We start from the raw sequence: 21,116 nt of genomic DNA on the forward strand, positions 1-21,116 counted from the left end.
TCAGCAATGTTTTTTTAATCTTGTATGAGATGGAATCTCCACAAACTGTCAATATGTCCTCTGCAGTCAGCAGAAATTTGCATCATGTCACCTCTGTGTTCATGTTGTGCATGTGTGACCATTTTGGCACACGTGTGTCCTGTGAGCCCACGATGGCTGTACAGCACTACTTGTGATTAAACAGCCTGCACGGAAGCTCAAACTTGGTCATTTTCAGTATGACAAGAACTGACAATTCATAATAGCAGAAGAAAAGCTAAACAAAGTCAATAATGGGACTTGGCACATCAGCCAAAAAGACACTCTATGTTTATTTCCTGTCTCAATCAGAATCAGAATCGTCTTTATTGCCATTGTAAGTGAAGAGGTTTCACATTGCTAGGAATTTGTCTTGGTGATTGGTGCAAACATAGAACAGAAGAAAGAGCAACATATAATAGTAGAATAAAACAGAATAAGGTAAAACAAAATAAAATAAGATAAGTAAAACAAGTATGGTTCTGGATGTAGTCCAAAGGTGAGGTAGTGCAGGGTGGAAGTGTAGAGCAAGTAGTTGAGGTAAACAGTGCAAATGTCTTAATTAATAGTTGTATTTTTTAATAAACAGATCAACAAGATGGAAAAATAGCATTATAAATACAGGTGAAATGAGATGATGTTTCTTTCAGTACCAAAAACTGACAAAACATCGATTGAAACATTAAGGCAAAAATCACTGAAGAAACATATAGTATAATCTATCATATATGTGTTCATAAAATTCAGATTAAACTGTGTGTCTTGTGAAGGTTCATGCAGTATCCAAAGAGAAAATTTAAATAAAAATAGAAGAATGGACAATCACTTTCATAGTTTGTAATGCAAAATGCATGCAAACAAACAAACGGGTTCATGCTGCCTTGAACTGCAATTATTTAAGGGCAGTTTTGCATTATTGGTCAGCTGCATCTGAATAACCTGAAAGACATTTAAATTTCTCAGTACCACATCTAAGCAAGCCACAGTGTTGTGTGTAGAAGATAAAAGGTCCATTCTTACCGAGCATTTGTTTGTGTTGTCATCATCCCTTTCTTCATAGTAAAAATAAACAAAGGGGATCCAGAGGAAGACACAGAATAGTATGATGGAGTAAAGTGCTATATGGACACAAAAGAAGAAATGAAAGCCGAGAATTAATCAAAGACATTTCTGAAGTGCCAAATATTGACAGAAGTGAATATCCATTACGCAGTCCTACCTTAAAATGGCAAACATAATCTACCATGACATTTAAATGTTAAAACACCACAGTGTAATATATATAACGTACTGATATACTGGTTTTTAATTCAGATGAGTATCTGAAGTTATTTCCTGCATGCCAAAATTAGAGTCAGTAAACATTTTTCTTTCTATGAAAGTTTGATTATTACTGTAGGATGTACTCTGTTTATTCATTTGAAATTATGTTGGATTTCCCTTGACAAGCTAAAGGCAAAAGAAAACGAACATTAAAATTGGTTTCTGTGAAGAATTTGCTTTAATTCCCCTAATCAACACAGTCATAAAATAATATGATTCGCCCTTTCAGTCAGTCCACTAATTTATGATTGATAATAGCAGTTGTGAAAAGACTAATATGTTAATGAGCTATTGGCTTTTTGCAAGCCATGCCGAGAAAACATTTTTTACATTTTTACATAGCTTTCATTCTCATCCATTCAGCAGTGTCAGACAGCGTGAGGGCAACACAACCTCATTGCTTTAAATCTTTCTAATGACAAATCTAGGGTTTGGATCGCTTATAGATTTATCAAGAAAAACTGATACCATAATGAAACATTAAATAACTTAACACTTAGTCATTCATAAATATGCTTGTAATGATATACCTCACATTTAAGTTCTCCCACAACCCAAAATGTGTGTTTTCCTAGAAATTATAATGTATTACTTCTCTCTTTCGCTGGATATTTTCTAATTTGACTGTTAACAATAGGAGCTATGGGTGTTTTACATGGTACTCTTCAATAAGCAACTACATGGGGGATAACTGAGCGCACTCTTAAGTTGTGAGTTTGACCCACTCGGCAGCTGCGTTTAATTCTGTAAGTTGATTAATTTAAAAAATAAGTCAAAAGGCAGTCATTTACACAGTTAATTTATGCAAAAAACAAAACATAAGTCTGATGTTTCTTTAAGTCTCAAAAATTGACTGAAGTTGCAATTCCCTTTGGCTGAAAAAAGAAGAATTCATGTTAGTGAAAAAAGGCATGAACAAAACACAACACCTGATATGTAAAGATTACTTTATGTATGTATAAGGACCTGAGCCATGACAGAATTTCTCCTGATGTTAATCCATCAAGGCCTATTGAAAATATCTTTGCGTTCTCTTTTGTGCTCATTTATTTCATAGCTTTGAGTTCTATGCTCACTTCAAACTCCTCACCTGTACTCTGAGTGTGGCGATCCAGCTAACTTATCCTTTATGACAGCGACATATCTTGCCACAGAGTCATGAGTTCGAGGAGCAAAGCTTCTAATTATTTAAACCAATAATTCTTGTTAAAAGCATGCTTGTGGATGAAACGTGGCCATTTTATTAAGTGTTTTAAAGAAAAGATACCTAAGAAAGGTTGGATGGAGCTTTAATCAAAGGTAGTTTTATAATAAAGGAAATGTACAGCAGTCAGTTGGTCCTAGCAGGTAGTTATAAATGGCATGTTTTGAAAAATTATGTGGTTTATTAAATGAGAGGTCCATTAAGCAATCATGACCACTTTACATGAAAGATGATTAGCTCCTTATATCACTGAGGTACCAATACTTCACATTTTCCTATAAAATACAACACAGATTCTTATACTTCCTGGAATTAGCAGCCCTTCAATGCATTTGTAAGCATATGCTGGAACTGAGGCAAAAGAGCTGTGATTAATTTGTTCTGTTAAATTTGACATGCATTAATGTTATCAACCAAAAAGTTAGATATTCATATTTAAATAACTGCCTCTTCAGCATCTCCCACCAGTGATTATGACACAATATGACGGAGGGTTGTTTTGTTTAGATTTGCAGTGGCGTCTGGCCCTGGTTGACAAGACATATTTTTATTTAATATAGGTTGAACCATTCAGCTGACTTTATTGTTCTTCATCTTAGGATAATAACTGATGTAACTTGACAAGGCACATAACTAATAGTAGTCTTACGTGTTGTCTTTATTATGGACGCCATTTGAGAAAGTCAGCTGATATAATCATTGGGTGTGTTCAGTAAACTCAGACTGGTGCTGTTTCTACTGTGATTGTGTTCCTGGGTAAACACACTAGAAATAGCTGAATGACTCCTTTCACATTGCCAGTGGATAAGTTTGAATGTTTTGTTTTTTGTTTTTTCTGTTTGTTTTTTTACTTACTTGGACATAACATTCAACATCCCAGATGCACCACTAAGAAGGAAACAATAAAAAGAACCACTGAGGCCAGCATGTAGAGGGATGAAAAACTATTTGTGGCAATGTCAGGAAGATCAATTCACTGGAAATAGGGCACAAATTAACTTGTCCACCTATGTGCCATGTTCCCATCACTGCTGACCAGAAATGGAGCCAACAACTACTTGGGACTAGCGCAGTCATTTGAATTGGGAATGAATGCCAATTGTAGTCTTTCCCACTGAAGACAAAAGCCAGACATTAGTGTGTTTTTCGTCAATATGACGAAACACATTTTTAGAGTGCTATTACTATTTGAAAACATTATCCACATACTATTGGCACTTTTAACACTGCTTTGGGTAAAACTCACAAAGCAGGTAATCATAAGTCCCATTTTAATGCTGACCACTGCAAAAGAAAAACATAATCTGCATCAGAAAATGATTTATTTCACTCAATCTGGTGACTTTCTGTATGAAGTGGATGAAACACATCTGTCTTGGTGAAAGACCAGCACTCAAATGTATTAGGAATTCATAGAGTGGAGGTGAAGGAAAAACACTTAAATAGAGAGATGCTATTTCAAGCTGGGGGCTTTTCTTCCTGCTGCAAATGGATGTTGGTGAAGACAGGCCAGACAACCCCAAAATAACTAAAAGAAAGGCATGTTATAAAGATGTGTTCAGCAACATGGTTGGCATAGCTCAAAAGACCCTTGAGGTGATAATGTGAATCATTAGGACATTGTGGGGACAACCACCGAAATTGTATAGGAAGAGCTCATGACAACTACATCAATTTCACTTTGTTCCTTACAAGTTATTTCAAGGTTTGAGATAACAGTAGCATTTTTTAATTTATGACTTAAGCCTTGATTTAACATCACTAATATCAAGTTAAAACAAAGAGTTTAAACTATAAACGGATAAGTGACTCATTCTCACACATAAGGAAAAACAATTAAATTCATGCCCTAAGCAGGCCAGGATAGCACGATAAGCCACACAACAAATTTAAATCAAAAACATGCTCCTAATAACCATTTAATCCATAACAACACTAGCACACTTGAACTTCAATGTACATGTGGAAAAGCTGTTCTGTATCAGTCAAGACTGCATGGCCTCAAGCAAGTACAAACATGTACCGTGTGAATTGGGCTATATTTCACAAAATGTTCTCCCTGCTGCGGACAAATGGATGTCACTGTTATAGCGGCTTGCTTTTTTTTGCCAGCTGTGATTGTGACAGAGCATTACTTTCAATAAACACATGCTCATTGCTCCACTAAGGTATCCATTTACACTCATTTACAGCTAGACAAACTGAGTTTAGGATGAAGCCAGGAGCCAATAAATGCAAGCCATGCACAGCATGCAGCCGCTGGCATATGCTTGTGGGTAAAATTAATCATAACACCATGAATATTAACATACTGAGAGAATAGGTCATACTGCATTACCATGTATCATCCATTTTTTCTCTAAGCAGATCTTCTGCTGAAAAGAATTCCTGACCACAGGTAAAAGTTAAGCACATTTATCCCCCTGACAGAGAGCAGAAGACTAAATAATTAAATGTCCTTCCTAAACCATTGTGTTCATATATAGCATGTACCCCAATTTGCTCATGGTGAAAGCAAAAAAAAAAAAAGAAAAGTAAGGAAACACCTTTTGGAAAATTGGTAGGAGAAGTGGCTATAAAAGCCTATAGTCTACCAAGGAGTGTCAACATGGGAAACAATGTGAGGACAAAAGTTACACCATGTTATGCTTTGTTAATAATTATTAGTGGGGATTTACAATGATTTCAACCACCAAATATCAGTCAGAGCAACATGACTTCAAGCACCATGCATCGCTTAACAAGAAAGATTAGACCCTTGTTCTAACCCACAGTGCCCCTCCACAGGAACATCACCTGGACTCTTATCCGCTGCAGTCAGGCAAAATGTCTTATTTCATGTGAAAATTAAATGTCAAGGGAGATTTCTCACAGAAACACTCTCTCTAACAAAGGACACCAGAGACCGCTGAAAATATCGGACTGTACAGACACTTGCTGAGAGGTATGACACTACAAGCTTGCACTCTCATTTTGTGTAAACATCAGGGGAGGCACCATTTTTGGGAGGCCAAACTGGTGATAAACACCAGTGAATATTACGTTTAAATTTGACAGGCAGCATGAAGAACACGCTGACCACGTTGCTCTGCTGTGTGAACAAACAGATGTTTACCAACATGCAAGACAAAAAAAAAAAAAAACTTGACAAGATGGTGGAGTATCAAGGCTCACTGCTCTTACTTTGAAGTCACTCTTGAAGCCCCTTAATGCAATTTAACAAGTCAAAGACAAGTATAATAAAACAGATTGAATTCCAATTATAACAACCTGTCATGTTTGCCCTTTGTAATGTATGATATTTACTGCATGTATGTTTCTCTCTCATCCTCTCGGTCCTGTCTACTTTTTCTCCCCTCCCTTCACCCAGCCAACTATCAGCAGGATGGTTCTTCCTTGTGAGCCAGGTCCTGCTCAGGTTTCTTTCCGTTAAAAGGGAGTTTTTCCTTGCCACTGTCTGCTTGCTCAGGGGTTCAGGCTCTGGGTTTCTGTAAAGCACCTAAAGACAATTTAGATTGTATAAGGTGCCATATAAATAAAATTGAATTGAAAAACTGAATTGAATAGATGAAAAAATGTATTCAGTTTGAAATATTTCATTACACCATGTAAACCAACCAATCTGATGTGACTGACAGTGTGTCACTGGTAGCCAAGCACATTCGCACGAGATGTGAAAACGTATACATATCAAGCAGACAGAAGTGAATGAAAACACACAGTGAAGCCCATGACGCTGCTGTATATATATTTAATTTAATTTCAAGAAAATCTGCCATTAAAACGACAATGTTTAAAAGTTAAATACGTGGCTGATGCAGTCAATGAGTAATCATGTAAAATAATCACAATCTCAATATTAACTAAAATAATTGAGATGATAACATTTGGAATAATCAAGCAGTCATAGGTCATTTAAGAGTCCATTTGTTGACTCTGCAGGGCTCTTGGTCCATTATTGCAGGAAGTAGGGGACATTAATTTCAAAGCCTTGAAGATTCAGAGCCTTGAAGAATATGTACACTGAGCTGTTATGGAAGAGCTTCTTAAGAGGAACAACATCTTTATGCACCACATTATGAAATGGTTCCTGATCCAAAAGACCGGTGTGTGCTGAACACAACAGTCTTTTTTTATAGCTTCACTGAGCACAAAAAATCCTCCTAGAAGAAAATCCCACAGAATACATGCACTGTGCCATATGACAGTAGGTATAAGCAACGCACAGGAGCTAGAAATTAAGATAAACCTCCTCATATCAAAGTAAAAGAAAGATTAAGAGATTTAACTTTCAAGCCTTTAAAAGACATGGACATCACTGCTTACATCCAAGCTTAAATACACAGACACACCTTTTTTAAATAAAAATATCATTAACCTTATCTTCTTACTAGATCCATAGGCAGTGGTGGGGACTTTCATCGTGAAAGGATGATGTTTATGCATTATTTGTCAACAACATCATTGGAAAGCTGGACATATTATTTTTAGCTTTCTGGCAGACTAGCAGTCAATGAAACATCCATCAATATAACATATAATATATCTGATATAATGGTGGGAGAGGTTTTTAGAGTTGATTATTAGGGACTATCTCTTTTGTATGTAAAGTACAGCTTTATTTGAAACATGCATAATAAATGTCATCACAAAATTTAAATGATGGCTTTATAACTTGTCAAAATACAAGATTATTAAAGGAAAAGTTTTGTTTAGGGATATTACCAAAGTTCTGATTTATCCATCAGTTTGCATAACAAAATCTTGTGTTACTGAGTTACCCTGAATACTCAAAAGGGAACGCACAAGAAGTAATAAACAATTGCTGACTTACGCTTATACTTATAAGCCAATATTGGCTTATAAACATTATACTGATATCGTCATACGAGTCCGCTCCACTGTATATGGTTATAAAAGAGGCTAAAAATTCTGTCTATGATCTAAATGTCAGTATTTCAAGATAGACAAAAGGCAGACATGCCCAAACTGCTACTTGTTTCTTACGCACAATGGACAATGTTCTTATCATCAAGGGCCGCTCTGTATCCAACAAACTTGCCCACCAAAATAAAACTGCAATTCACCGTTGTTTCCAGAATACTCTTAAGAGAAGCCCTACACTACCACTTTGCAATAAAATTCGGTCTACAGGTGTAGGTGGACAAGAATTACAGACAGAAAGAAAGTAGTTGCAGTGTATTTACAAGAGGTTTGCATCCTCTCTTGCTTCCTTTCTACAAATGGCGTTACAAAAGGGCAAAGAGAAAGCCAATGATTTATTTAAAGGGCCCAGGGGTATTTTGCCCTGTTGCTTAAGGGTCTTATGCATCAGTGCTTTGAAGTACTGAGTAATCCAAGGAAATGTATAAATGGACAGAGGCTGGAGATTGAAAGGCTAGGCTTTTAAACTTAGGGTTCATCAAATATCACAAAAAGCTATCTGGGCTATAAAAGGAAGTGTGTGTTTAAGTTAAAGACATTCATACCTTACATACCTTATCTTACCTTTCATACCTTCTGTCAAGTTGAAGGTACATTTTATCTAAAATTACACTGAGTACAATTCAAAGATGTAGCATAACTGAAATGTATTTACTTAATCTACTTACGATGTTACTGTTAATGTATATGGCAGTCATCGTAACAAAAATCTGCCTGAAGAGCCTGAGCAACAATGAAATTTCACTGACAGTGTAAAAACACATGCACTGTAATGAAGGGTGTGAAACAGCAACCCAATAACACACTGTCATCCACTCCCACTGATTCCATATGTCTGGATTTCTAATAAGAAAGATATAGAATACAAACCTGGTTTAACAGTATCAAACACATTAAAATAACAACGGAATTGTGCTAAATTATATATATATACTATAATTAACTCACCATGACAACACTGTGCTTTTAAAACTCCACAGGGTGGAATGTTGAAATGTTGACAAGGTCAACTATAGGCTTGACAAAACTCTTGTGACAAGAAAATAAAGAAAATTGACATATTTCTGAACTAAACAGAAATTAATGAAGTGACAGCTCTGTAAGGTCATCAATTGATTTCAAAGATCAAGTAAATAATGTTCTGAAATCACTGGATACACACATGCTTACTAACTGAATAAACATCATCCTAGCATCTGGAAAAAAAAATGCTCCAGTGGAGGACATCTCCAATTCAACCCTGTAATTATTCCATTTGTGAAAAGACAAATGAATTGCACTGTCAAAATGTGGCCTTAAAAGAAAATTCAACTCTAAAGGTTAGATTTGTAAGGAAGCTGTGCATACAACACACATAGAGCTTGATCTCCACCTACTGGCAAATAAAAAAGTAATGCCCCTCAAAGACAGAGACAAGTCTCTGCTTCTAAATAAACATCAGCAACTGGATACTGAAAAAGACTATGCAGCCAAAATTAAAATGATCAAATTTTCATATTTAACCTATTGCTTTCATCAAAGTGTAACTTTGCCTTCATACACAGTCCTCTTTTACTGTCATCTTCACAAATACATCATGAATCTCATTTGACTTTCAGCACTGTTTGAATATATTATTATTCCAGTAAAGTTACTTTAAATAGCCGAGGCAACTGATCAGAGTCAGATCTGTCACAAACTCACAGAAAACTGCCATAACGCCTGCTTTTGGCATAACAGAAAACAACTTCAAACCTTATCATGACAACAAGCAGAATGACCTCAGTAAGAAGTTCTATAGTAAATGACTGCTTTTATAATCTTAGAATGCATTTGCAGTATTAAAAAAAGCACTATAACTTTTTTTAAAAAAAAATGCTCTGAGGAACTGAGGAAGTGAAATATCAATCAAAACTGCAGAGTCGGATTTTTTTATTTTGGGCGATTTTACAAGCACTCGACTTTCCTTATCGACAGCCAAAGGTTACAACACCGCAACAAATTTGCAAGCAGATCATTTTGCACTACATGCTCCCAGAGCTATGATCATATGTATACATGCCTGAGGCAAGAAACAAAATCTTTCAAGCTTCTTTCTTATCCCAGTCCTAACTCCTAGAGTGCATGTCTCAGATTTTTCAACTGGACAAGACAATGTAAATAAAAAAAATGCTATGTCCTTTCTTTTCTATGAATGGCATAAGCAAACTATACAGACAATGTATAACCAAAGGATTTATGTGGAATGAGACTGTAAAAGTGCAAACAAGCAAGAATGTCACAATGAGGTGCCGGTTGAGGCATTTTTACATTATTACTTAAGATTTACTCTTTCTAATCAGACAGACATATACTTACTAAACACACTATATGAGCTTTTCCTTTGATGTGTGACAAATTTCCTGAGTGTAATTGCTGCTGTACCATGAATATGGTTTCCACATCATTAAATAAATCAAATTACTGACGGATACAACCCTGCATTCAAGACTAAAGATACAGAATTATTAAATTTTTTTAGCCCCTATAAAGCAAAGTTTTCATTTAAGGAGCTGTCTCATCTAAACAATAGAATACAATAGAGGAAATGTTCTGTATAAACTTATTTTTGTGTCCAAACAATACTCCATATCCCTTTAATGCTGGATTCATGTTGAGTGCTCAAGGTCTTCGAAAGCCAATTTCTGATGTCACCACACTAGTGAAGTGGTTTCTTTGATTGGGCTGTCTGGACAAGGAGACAGCTTGTCTTCCTTGCATTTGGCATTGCTGAACAGACGGTACATAACAGTGTTGTTGACAGGCTCTTTAAGCCAGCATCTGTTAGAAAATGGGTGATCTGGTGTCTTTGGCATGACTGATTTGCTATCATCAAAGACAACAAACTTATGTTATCCCTTAATATGACAATCATGAAGAAATTTTAGTGGCACTAATAGCCTTGAGTCAGGAATCTAATCAGCTAAATAGCCTCTATACTGTCCCCATGAATGGCAACCCCACACAAAAAACTAGAATTATGAAGGGATCCATGAGGACTGGACCTGCCCTCTCTCATAGCAAGAGAATTAGGCAGGATCCAAACCTACTAATGATACAGCACAGCATGCCACAAGCCAAAAACAAACTGTCAGTGCCAGAGAATTGCCATAATTTTACTGAATGTCAGCTAAGTGAACTCACTAGATTAGTGAACATATAAGAATTGTTGTTGCTTGTGGTTGCCTTGGAAAGAAATACTGTGTTTTGCTTAGTTTTGCCAAGTAGAATAAGACAAGCAACACACGGACTGAGATGATTTCAAAGGTTGTAAGCAAACCCTCAGCTTTGCCATACAGTACTTATCCTGAAGAAAAAATAAAGGAAAATAAAAGACTGATCAATTCACAAAATCCTGCCACAAGCCGGATTGTGGGAAAGTCCCATTTTAATTTATTATGTCCCTTAACATGTGACAAAAGATTTGAATATAAAAATTTGAAATACCCAAACAGCAGCTGTAACACTCAATACCCCGCAGGCAGTGCAGCTCAAATTACAGCAGCTATTACCTTATTTGCCAGTTGATGGCAACATCAATAATTTTAAACAAACAGACCTTTATCATGACATACATTTTTACTAGTTGCAGCAGGATTAGCAAATGATATCACACTCAGGTTGGGAAGTTCTACACTGTAATAAGAACGTGCACAATTAGTTGACTAGTCGCTTATCAGCACTAGAAATACTTGTCAGTAATTAAACTAATTATTATTATTCTATTAATGTACAAGTAGGAACAATTCCAAGAGATAAGTGCATGCAGGTCGGCACATTGGCCTGGTGCCTTTGTGCTTTGGGGTACTCAAAATATAGGTAGGAACTTTCACTCAGTCAACAGGTGTTGCTGGATGGAGGAGCACAAATAGTTTTTCTGCACACTACGCATGTAACATGTAGAAGACGGGCTGGTGTGAAAATTTTCAAGGTGAATTTTCAAAATGATAAAAGGTCAAACACAGAACTATACCAGTATAATAGATTTTACCACTATATGTCGCACTTGACTCAGCAGCCCCCTACCAGGGAGCCCATAAACAAATATAGCAGCAGCACAATCCATCAGGACAACTGTGATAGCAGGCCTTCATCAAAACAAAGACAAGTATCGAAATGCAGCACTGAGCTAATCGGCCATATCAAGACTCAAGCTGACTAGCCGCAATGCCGCCACCTCTCCGCCTACACATGACAAAGGGTTCAGTTGGTTTGGATGTACACCAGACTGGATGAGAAAAACTGTAAACGTACACAGCAAAATGCTAGATGAGAAGCTTGTGCCAAAAAGAAACTATCTTTAATGAAATATTGTCTTTTAATGGTATAAATAGAGAAACTCATTGGTCATTTTGAATCTGACTATTTATTTTACATAGCATTTCAAAGTCAAGAAAATAGATCATAATTTAGATTGTGGATCATGGCTGAGATTAAATAGCCTGTGACATTATTTTAGCACAGATTGGTCACACCTGCACACAAGTCACACTTAACTAAAAGATTTTAGCATCACAATGGAAAACAAACGGTTCTGGCCATGCATTAACATTACCCTGCAAAAAGAGCTTTTCACTTCTCGTATTTCAACAATGCTGTCCTTTAAAGTTCATTATTTAATTAATCTAATTCATTTGAATGCCAAGTTTTTATCAGATTTTGTGAATATAATCTAAGTTTAAAGGCCTGAGGATGCTCTGGGATCAGTGTGCTATTGTATGGCCTTTTAGCATATCTTGTACAGTTATGTACAGGTTGTGTTTAACCTCTCTCATGGTGTTAGTGTAGCACCTGGTCCCTGGAGGACCGTTGTCTCATTTCACTGTTCAGTGTACTGCTGTAAACAGCTGAAATGAAATAAAAAAACCACTTGACTTTACTTGACTTGAAGAGATAGTCTGAATGAAACTGCTTCAGAGCAGGGAAAATGTGCAGCCCAAGTTACTATAGAGATACCCTGTATGGCCATGAGTCATCATTGTGGGAAACAATGAGTCACGGTGAATCCCAAAGTTGGACTGCTAACCCCTTAGGATGTCTGTGTGGGTGAGTCAGGCCCCAGGTGTTATTAGGCTGAAATGCACCATCATCGATTGAAAGAAGAGACAGGGTTGATATCGTAGGAGAATGACGAATTATATTTTAAATCACTGATGACAAAACAACTAAAATCAATAAAAATATTCAAATACAAGGCCTAACTAAAAATAGATTAATTACATTCTGCAGTGATCCTCTCTACTTTCATTTTCCGTCAACAAATATTCATTTTCTTTTTTTTAATGCGCATCCACATTAAAAAAGGTAAGAAAACACACTTACTGTAATATCCATACAGCACAGTGTCTTCAATCTGTCCCCTCGTCTCATTGTTTGCTGCCCATTCCTGAATGATACCCAAGATAAGGCAGTAATTAGAATCAAGTTCGACAGTAAAAAGACACAATTATAATATTATAAGAATAAATACTAAAAATAAATAGAATAAAGTATAACGTGATAACTAACCCAACACAGAGCAGTGTAAGGTGCATTTTCTGGAGACTATATCAGTTCTGCCACTTGTTTAACATACATCAGCAGAGCCACCACATGCCTTGTTGCTTATTTATGACTTCTATTACAAAGTGTAATCACCAAGAAATCATAACTGATTAAGAAATTGAAGGATAGTGTTCCTGATGAACTAACATGTGCAGCCTATGTTTGGTTGGCACGAATAAATGGTATAAAAAAAAACATCCTTTAGCAATAAAAGCAACTCACAACCAACATGTGGCAACAAATTACCTGCTGTTCAAATGAAGATATCATTACACACATTGCTAATTCTCAAATAGATGGTAACAAATGATTTGGCCAAAAAAAATATGGGCAAAAAAAACTACATCAGCATTTAGACTGGTTAAATGTAAACAATGTCCACATTGTCTAACACTGAGAAAATTACAAATCAAAGTTAAAAGCTGCCTCAGGAAAAGCTGTTAACATTTCTCAGGATGATTTTACTGGTGCTGTAAAAAGAACAGATACTAACCTTATAGGTACCATTGGAATACTTCATGAATGAAACGAGGAATATATCCACTGGTAGAAGCGCAGATGTTATCAAAGCAATGGCCAGTGCACATATTGCTGTGATAGTTGAAACGACTTCACTCTCTTGTCGACTTTGAAATTTACGAATGTAAACCCAACAGAAAGCCAGGATGACCTAAACAAGGATAACATTAAATAACCAATTTAGAACACATGGCAAACAATCCAATTTATCAGAAGAGTAAAACATTAGGAACGTGATTAGCAAAAACTGATCTGGCCAAGTGAGATATAATAAACTTGTGACCAGAAATGTCACTATTAAATCTAAGAGACTACACCATTCAAAGGCAAGTAATTAAAGTATTAACATGTTAATAAAAGAATGAATCAAGAGACACGCAGAAGAATTGAAACATCTCTCAATTGCTCAAAAGCCGATTACCAAAAACAAATACTTAACCCAAAGTGTTAATACAACAAGTACAAGTAGTATATACAGACAACAGACTGACTGCAGGTGCCGAGGAACAGCTGATCAGATCAGATCATACTCAAATATTATATATTATTCTCTTTCAGAACAGATGTAAGCACAGACTGCCTAACATTGTTAAAGTTTGACAAAAAGTAAAACATAGTTGACTTTTCTTACATTTTATAAGCGGAATTTACAGACAATATACTAACATATAAAGTCTCTGACTTAGTTCATGAGTGTGCAAATATATTCTGCTGCTGTTCAACTTTAAAAGACTTAAAAGGCAAGAAACTCATTGCACTCAGAAGCAAAAAAGAGGTTCCAAAATGACAAGGTCATATTCCAGGCACACAAGCAGCAAGAAGTGAGGACACTGCTAAAACCAGTCCCTTCAGATCAAGGACTGCCATTCACAGGCAGGATCAATTAAAGGCCTGCAGCCTTAAGCCTCTGGCTGCTTGTTTTGCCAGGTAATGACGCGGGCTTTGCATCCAAATAAGATCTATTGAAAGGTTCGTTCAAATAAAAGGGGTGCTAGTGGTGGGTAGGGACACAGCATTTCATTGGCATCCAGATATTCTTCTGGACGGCTTCTGACGTAGCCATGTGACTCAGAATGACAGCTGAGATAATGAGTGCTAATTTGGGCAGCAGATTACCTAGTTTACCAACTTCAAGACATTCATTACTACTAGAGCCGAAGCGTATTGCAGCTAAATGCGTAATAAAACATACGATTACCAGGAAAGGAAAGTTTAAACATACATGTTCTTGTGTCCGTGGTGAATAATAGACAATGCCTTTCTTTAACAGTACTGAATTATTCACTGGGAAGAGCGTAGTTTTTGTGAAGTGCCTTCAACACCTCGAGGTAAAAGCTAACGTTAAATGGGTAAACAGTTTAGTTTCCTGCTGTGACCAACAAAAATTTTAATTTATCCATAGGTGTTAAGTTTCTGTACAGTACAGTAATGACGCTTGCCCATGTACCCACTACTGTTCCTAACGATTTGAAATATGTTGGCAATGTATGATGTGTAAAAAAGAAAACTACACGAGGCGCTTATAAAACAACAGCCTGTAAGTGTGTCACGGCTAATGTTAGCTAAAACCAATCCAAAGCCAATACTGACGTTAATACACGGTAACCATGTCGCGCCGGGCAACACGTTCACCAAGCGACGTATTCACCTGGTAAAACATCTAAAACGAATTGTAAAACACTCTACTACACGATGAAGCGACTAAGCAACTTCACATTCGCTTACCAAAAGTATAAAGGTAAAAATAGACCATCCGAGTAAAGACTCGGAGAGCAACGACTGAGCCGCCATCTTCACTTCCTGCAATAACAAACCCACATGCTCCCGTGACGTCAACGCGGTGGAGCTCGAGCAGCGGCCGTAACGTCTCCGCTAAAAGTCCGCCTGGATTACAAGAGTTTTGGTGCATTATAGAATTTGAGGACGGCGGTGTTAAGAAACACACACAAACAATGGAGCCTATCTCTATATCAGCCAGTAAATACCAACTATATAAAGCACTGTTGTGCCAAATGAACACGAAATTCATGGTAAGTTATCCTCGAAGTGGTAGTTTTATGTAAAAGGTATTCAGATATTTCATCTTAAGTAAGTAAGTAGCAACACCGCTGTGTAAAAATACCTAATTGTGGTCAAAGGTCCTGTCTTCAAGATTTTAGGCTATTTTTAAAACTACAAAACCAGCATTTTATGAAATCTGATATTGTGATGTTTCAACTGCTTCCCTGTATCCTGCTATAGTGAGCCCTTCCTTTTTTCTTTCTTCTGTTTTTTTGTTGTATGATTCTGCAGCAGCATCTTTGTCACTCATAATCTGCAAAGGACACAATAATACACAGAGCTTAAAACATTTTTAAGCTCTTACATGCAATATACTCACATTCAGTTGCCATAGTGAAGTAAAACTAATCTGGTTCATTAAGCTTTAATTTGCTGAAAGCAGAAGTAGGTCACTGGAAATTATGATGCAGTGCACCTGTAGCTGCATTGCCATGTATAGAGCAGATCATCAGAGAAATACTTGCTATCAGTTATCCACACCAACAAAAAGCCTCTGCCTTTGGTGCTGAAGGTCGTCTCTCGGCTGATATAATTCTGGCAATATTCACATTCTTACTGAGCTAAATGCAAACTTCCATTTTAGTACAGATGTCTGGCCCATGGCTCAATGGAAGAGGCTTTTCTTAGCTTTGGTCTCTTAAATATATACATTTCTTTCTTAGTTTATGTTCTCTTTAGTTTAGCTCTGACACTGTAGGCAGTAATCAACATGTATTTTACTGCTGTCTGTTATGTGTAATATAATGTCAAATGCCGAGTCCTTTTCAGTATGAGCTTCACAATATAACAGAAATCATTACTGTCAGATATTTCTGCTGCTACTTGAGAAACTTGTTAAGGTACTACTTCTTTTATATTCCTCGACTCAGTGACTAGTGGGGCCACAAATCCCTAAAAGCCACTGTATGTATTTATTTGATGTATGAAAATGCATCCATAGCAATACCACTCAAATTTTCAAAAAAGTTGACTCTTTAGAGGCACGAGCTTCTGTTTTATTCAGCAGGGGATCCAAATTTATGCAGCAATGGGATTATGCAAACTTTTCCAGACTCTGTGTGAAGTATAACACTCAGAATACATTTGTGTGAGTGTGTGTATGTGTGTGTGTGTGTGTGTGTGTGTGTGTGTGTATGGAGAGGTTCTACCTATACCAGACACGCTCACATTTCTTTCAGTTCTTATCCAATTTATCTTGCATGCAGACCCCATGGTATCTCAATATAAAGAAACTGCTGTCTTTTCATTCTACCATCCTTTTCACAGTTCTGAGCACAATGCCGAGAAGTCAACTCCATTTATGAAGTATATTGTCCCTTAAATTACGACAGTCTAAGTGTGTGCAGTCATGCTTTACCATGTCTGGAATTATTGAGACAAAATTAAATTATCACTTGAGTAATTACTTTTGCAAGGGGTAGACTATAGAAGTCCACAGTGACATTGGGGTTCTAAAGTTTCTGAAAGTGAAAATAAAACTGCTCTATATTATATTGGAGGAAATTAGTCTGTTACTAATTGTAATGAAGAACATTCTTACCATTTAATTAGTTGGTCACTATTGGTTTGGACACTTTCAAATTCAGCTCACTAAAATCAATAACCATATATCTAAACTTCATTTATGCCTCTGACTTTAAAAAGTTTAATTAAACTAATGTAATTCGTTCACAACCCATTATTCACTTGCACAGGGAACGCAGGTCTACTTAATTCATGCAACCTTTCAAAACTGCGGTTGCCTTTATCACGCAGTTTGGCAGTGTGCCCTAATGGAAACTATGTACCTAAGTCTATTCAGAGGGGCTTGCTTGGAAAAAGGTAGGAAATGTGAAGATTTCTATCAATCAAGGAATAATTTGAAGATTGAACGACATACATTTGGCGTATGTGCTTTCTATATCCTTCTTTTAATTCCCTAATGATACTAGTCAGCTGCAGGGGTTTCTGCAGTGAGCACATCATCCTCACATCCACCCCTCATCTACTCCTTTTTTCTGACATTCAAAACAGCTTTATCACACACGCTGAAGAGATACTGCAGAAAAAACAAAATCCAAAAATGCCCATTAACTGTGGCCCTGAAGTATTCCCTTGCATACCAAATGTATCCTTTAATTCTAAAAATGAAAGTTCACAGTCACCATTTAATGTGACTTCCTCCCACTGATTGGATAATGAGAAAATAGATGATAATAAAGTTCACGGATTTTGATTGGATACCTCATTTACCACTCCAGTGCATTTATTGGCAGCTTTAGTTAGTTAGTCATTGATATAATACGGATATCAGAAAAGTGAAAAAATGTCTATATTTACCTCTAAAGTATATTACTAAATATAGGAATTAAGTTTATGTTTCCTTAAATTTACTTTGGTAGATTCAGTTTAACTCTTTGATAAATCATGACCACGCTGCCTGCACATGTGTCTCCTATTCAAAGCTTGTTCCAAACCACTAAATGTTTGAGTAGATATCAAAGAGAACCACTTTCATGCAGTTATCCCAGTGTGGTTGCCACCAAATGATTTTCTTTCATTAACTTTCAATAGATGGGTCAATTATATGATCATATTTCAAGAATACCCCACAGCACTATTGCTGCAGGCCAAACTGACAAGTTATTGTATCTTTTTGATTCTTTTTCTTTTTTGTCTACCTACTGAAAGCTTTCATAGCATTTCATTTCTCTCAGAAGTGATGAATGAGACTACTTAACGGCTTTTGTGATTTTTATGAGCACATGAAAGGTACACATCAGTGGTTATGTCTGCATACAGATTAGTGACACACAGTACGCTGTCTTTGTCCAGTGCTTTGCCATATGTCAGTTTAGTAAATAATCCTTTAAAACGAACAGGTGTTTTGCCTCTAAAGCCTTTCAACAATAGTGACTTGACTAGCATAATGAAGAATCAAAATACAGTGATTAGTCAGTTTGTCTTCAAGGCAATTGCCTGCTTGCCCAAAGCAGTGGTGTTTGCAGAGGTTATGTTCACACAGATCCTGTACAAATCACGTGCTAGGCACACAAGCACACACAGAGCGATGTATTTGTCATACATGTTCACTATGAGATTGAATGCAGTGTGTTGTTTCATGTGATGTTCGGCACAGCAACATCACATGGTTAGTACGCAGCTTCTGCTCTGCTTGTTATCTTGAACACATATACAGTAAGAGTTGTGATTTGAATGGATCACAGTATTTTCATCTTGAGTGAACACTAAAAACAGTGAACTATTAACAGATTACACAGGGACCAATGTTGTAGTCGAGTCACCAAATTTCCAAAGTACAGTCCAAATATATTATTGTATAATTATTATATAATATTGAACTTCTGAGGACTTGTCACTGATTTATGAGTCCGAATGCAGTCAATGCACAAGTCCGAGTCCAAGGCAACAGTGCTCAAGTCTGAGTCAAGTCACAAGTCCTTAAAATGAGGGCCTAAGTACTACAGGCCTGAAAAGGACACACTAAAATTTGGGGAGTTGAAACCATGCTTTATCTTGGAGCAACTGTGTCAACAAGTAGTCATTTTGTTTGGATGCTATGTCCAGGTCATGAATACTATCACCGAGACGAGTTCCAGTCAGATCAATATATTGTAAATGTGTCCCATATATCAAACCATCACTTTCATAACATCTGAAAAGCAACTCTGTATAACTCCAAAAAGCTTTTCTCTCCCAGCATATGTAGCTATACCGTATATATATAAAGAGAGAGACACAAATTTTAAGTAGTCATTGTAAACAGACTACAGTGACAAGGCAGATGTGCAGGTGATAACACAGACAAACTAAAAATGAAGAGAGAGTGACTCTGCAAGTGGATCTATTTTATTAAAGCGCTTTGTGTAAATAAATTAGATTCCATCCTGGAGATGGAATTCATGCAATATATCTGCTGCATACAGAAGTAGGGTTGAAAGGTGTGTCTTATTTTGGCTGATAGCCCTAACATGCTTGTTGATCACACTTTGTAAAGAAAAAATGGATTTAATGTAAAAGCATATTACTCATCTTTGGACAAAACAGCTGCAGTGGTTTGAACTCAGTATGATGAGACATACATTTTAACACATGTTTAATTAGCTGTGTTGTAAGTCAAAGCTGTTTTGTCACATGGACGTTTAGACTTCAGATCAGATGGTCCTTTATGTTAGCCAAGCGACTCCCTTTTTCATCTTGTATGACAGATGAAAGAAAAAAAAGACTAAATTGTTATCAGGTGAATGTATTTGTGTGGTGTATTTATTTTTTCAGGATTTTTTTTTTTATGTAACTTTATTATTAAGACACTTTTTTTTAATCAAAAATATTTGGGAAAGTCTCAAATGTCTTCAAAACACTGGAAAGTGTTGTGAAATGGTAAATAGGGAATTTGAAATTTGCAAAATTCTCAAAATGCAATGAAATAATTCACATTTGGGCACAACCTATAACAGCTAAACATATTAGAAAATAATATTGTTTTTCCGAATAAGACATTGGTGTATAGGCTCTGAAAATCACAGCAGGCATTATGTTATGTATGGAATATTTTTCAAGTCGTGTTAGAAGGGCACCAAATATGGTGTAAATATAATGTGCTGGGATCAGGAACAGCATGACCATCTGTTGCTTACCACATCCCCATGTCTCCATTGTTATCTGACTTTCTGAACTGTCTGTTGAAGCTAAAATGGCATAAAAATAGGCCTATATTTCAAAGGGCAATTCCCCTGAGATGCTAGAAGGCATTCCTCTCTCCTCAGAGAAATATTCCAAAGATGTGATCATAAAAATAAATTCCTTGTAAGTTTTAAATTACAAAAATAGCTTCTGACCTCTGGTTTAGTTCATATTTCATTTAATTTATTACACATATGTCCTCCAGCATTAAAGGAAAGAGTCATATCCTTTTATGTAATTCATGAATACCAGTATGTTGCTTGCAGTATTTGTTAATGGCAAAATACTTTTTTCAGAAATACTAATATGACTAATCACAAATGGAAAATCTCAATAAAACAGCATCAGCGGTCAAAGATATGGCCAACAATTGTGCGGCTGTGCTAGTAGTCTAACAGCACTTAAAACCCCAAAGTATTGCATTGTTAACAGTATGAAATTGGGAAGCTGATGAAAGTTTTGTCTCCAGTTCAGTAAACTGAGGGTGAGGTGACTAGAATTTAATTTTAGTTGCAAGCAATATGTCTTTTAAGAACAATGTCCAGGTTACTGTCCTGAATAATCCACCGCCCACGCTGAACAGGTTTTATTGGAACTTCCAAAGCAATACTCTCAAAACTCTTGACAGTGTGTGATTAAGTGAGGACTTTAAGGTTAGCACAAGTGGGGCAGCAACCTTAAATTCAAGCTAACAAATTGCAGAATTTCACCCTTTTTCATGCAGGTTTGGCACACAACGCCCACACACTCTGTCTTTGCTCTGAGGCCAGCAACCAACAGCAGGGCTTTTCACAGCACTGTG

At 36.5% G+C, this 21,116-nt stretch overlaps 1 protein-coding gene across 1 annotated transcript in view; it reads right to left on the reverse strand.

Moving 5' to 3' along the window:
• The window catches only part of lmbrd1 (LMBR1 domain containing 1), a 53,455-nt gene extending 38,004 nt beyond the window's left edge, over positions 1-15,451 (reverse strand). Inside the window, exons 1-4 of the mRNA XM_046401446.1 lie at positions 15,296-15,451; positions 13,545-13,721; positions 12,830-12,893; positions 1,039-1,136 (exon numbers count right to left, since the gene is read on the reverse strand). Coding sequence (XP_046257402.1) covers positions 1,039-1,136; positions 12,830-12,893; positions 13,545-13,721; positions 15,296-15,361 — 405 coding nt within the window. The 5' untranslated portion in view covers positions 15,362-15,451. The remainder of the gene's footprint in view (positions 1-1,038; positions 1,137-12,829; positions 12,894-13,544; positions 13,722-15,295) is intronic.
• Positions 15,452-21,116: the final 5,665 nt, after the last annotated feature.

Source organism: Scatophagus argus, chromosome 10, assembly GCF_020382885.2.
Source record: "Scatophagus argus isolate fScaArg1 chromosome 10, fScaArg1.pri, whole genome shotgun sequence".
Classification (NCBI taxonomy): Eukaryota; Metazoa; Chordata; class Actinopteri; family Scatophagidae; genus Scatophagus; species Scatophagus argus.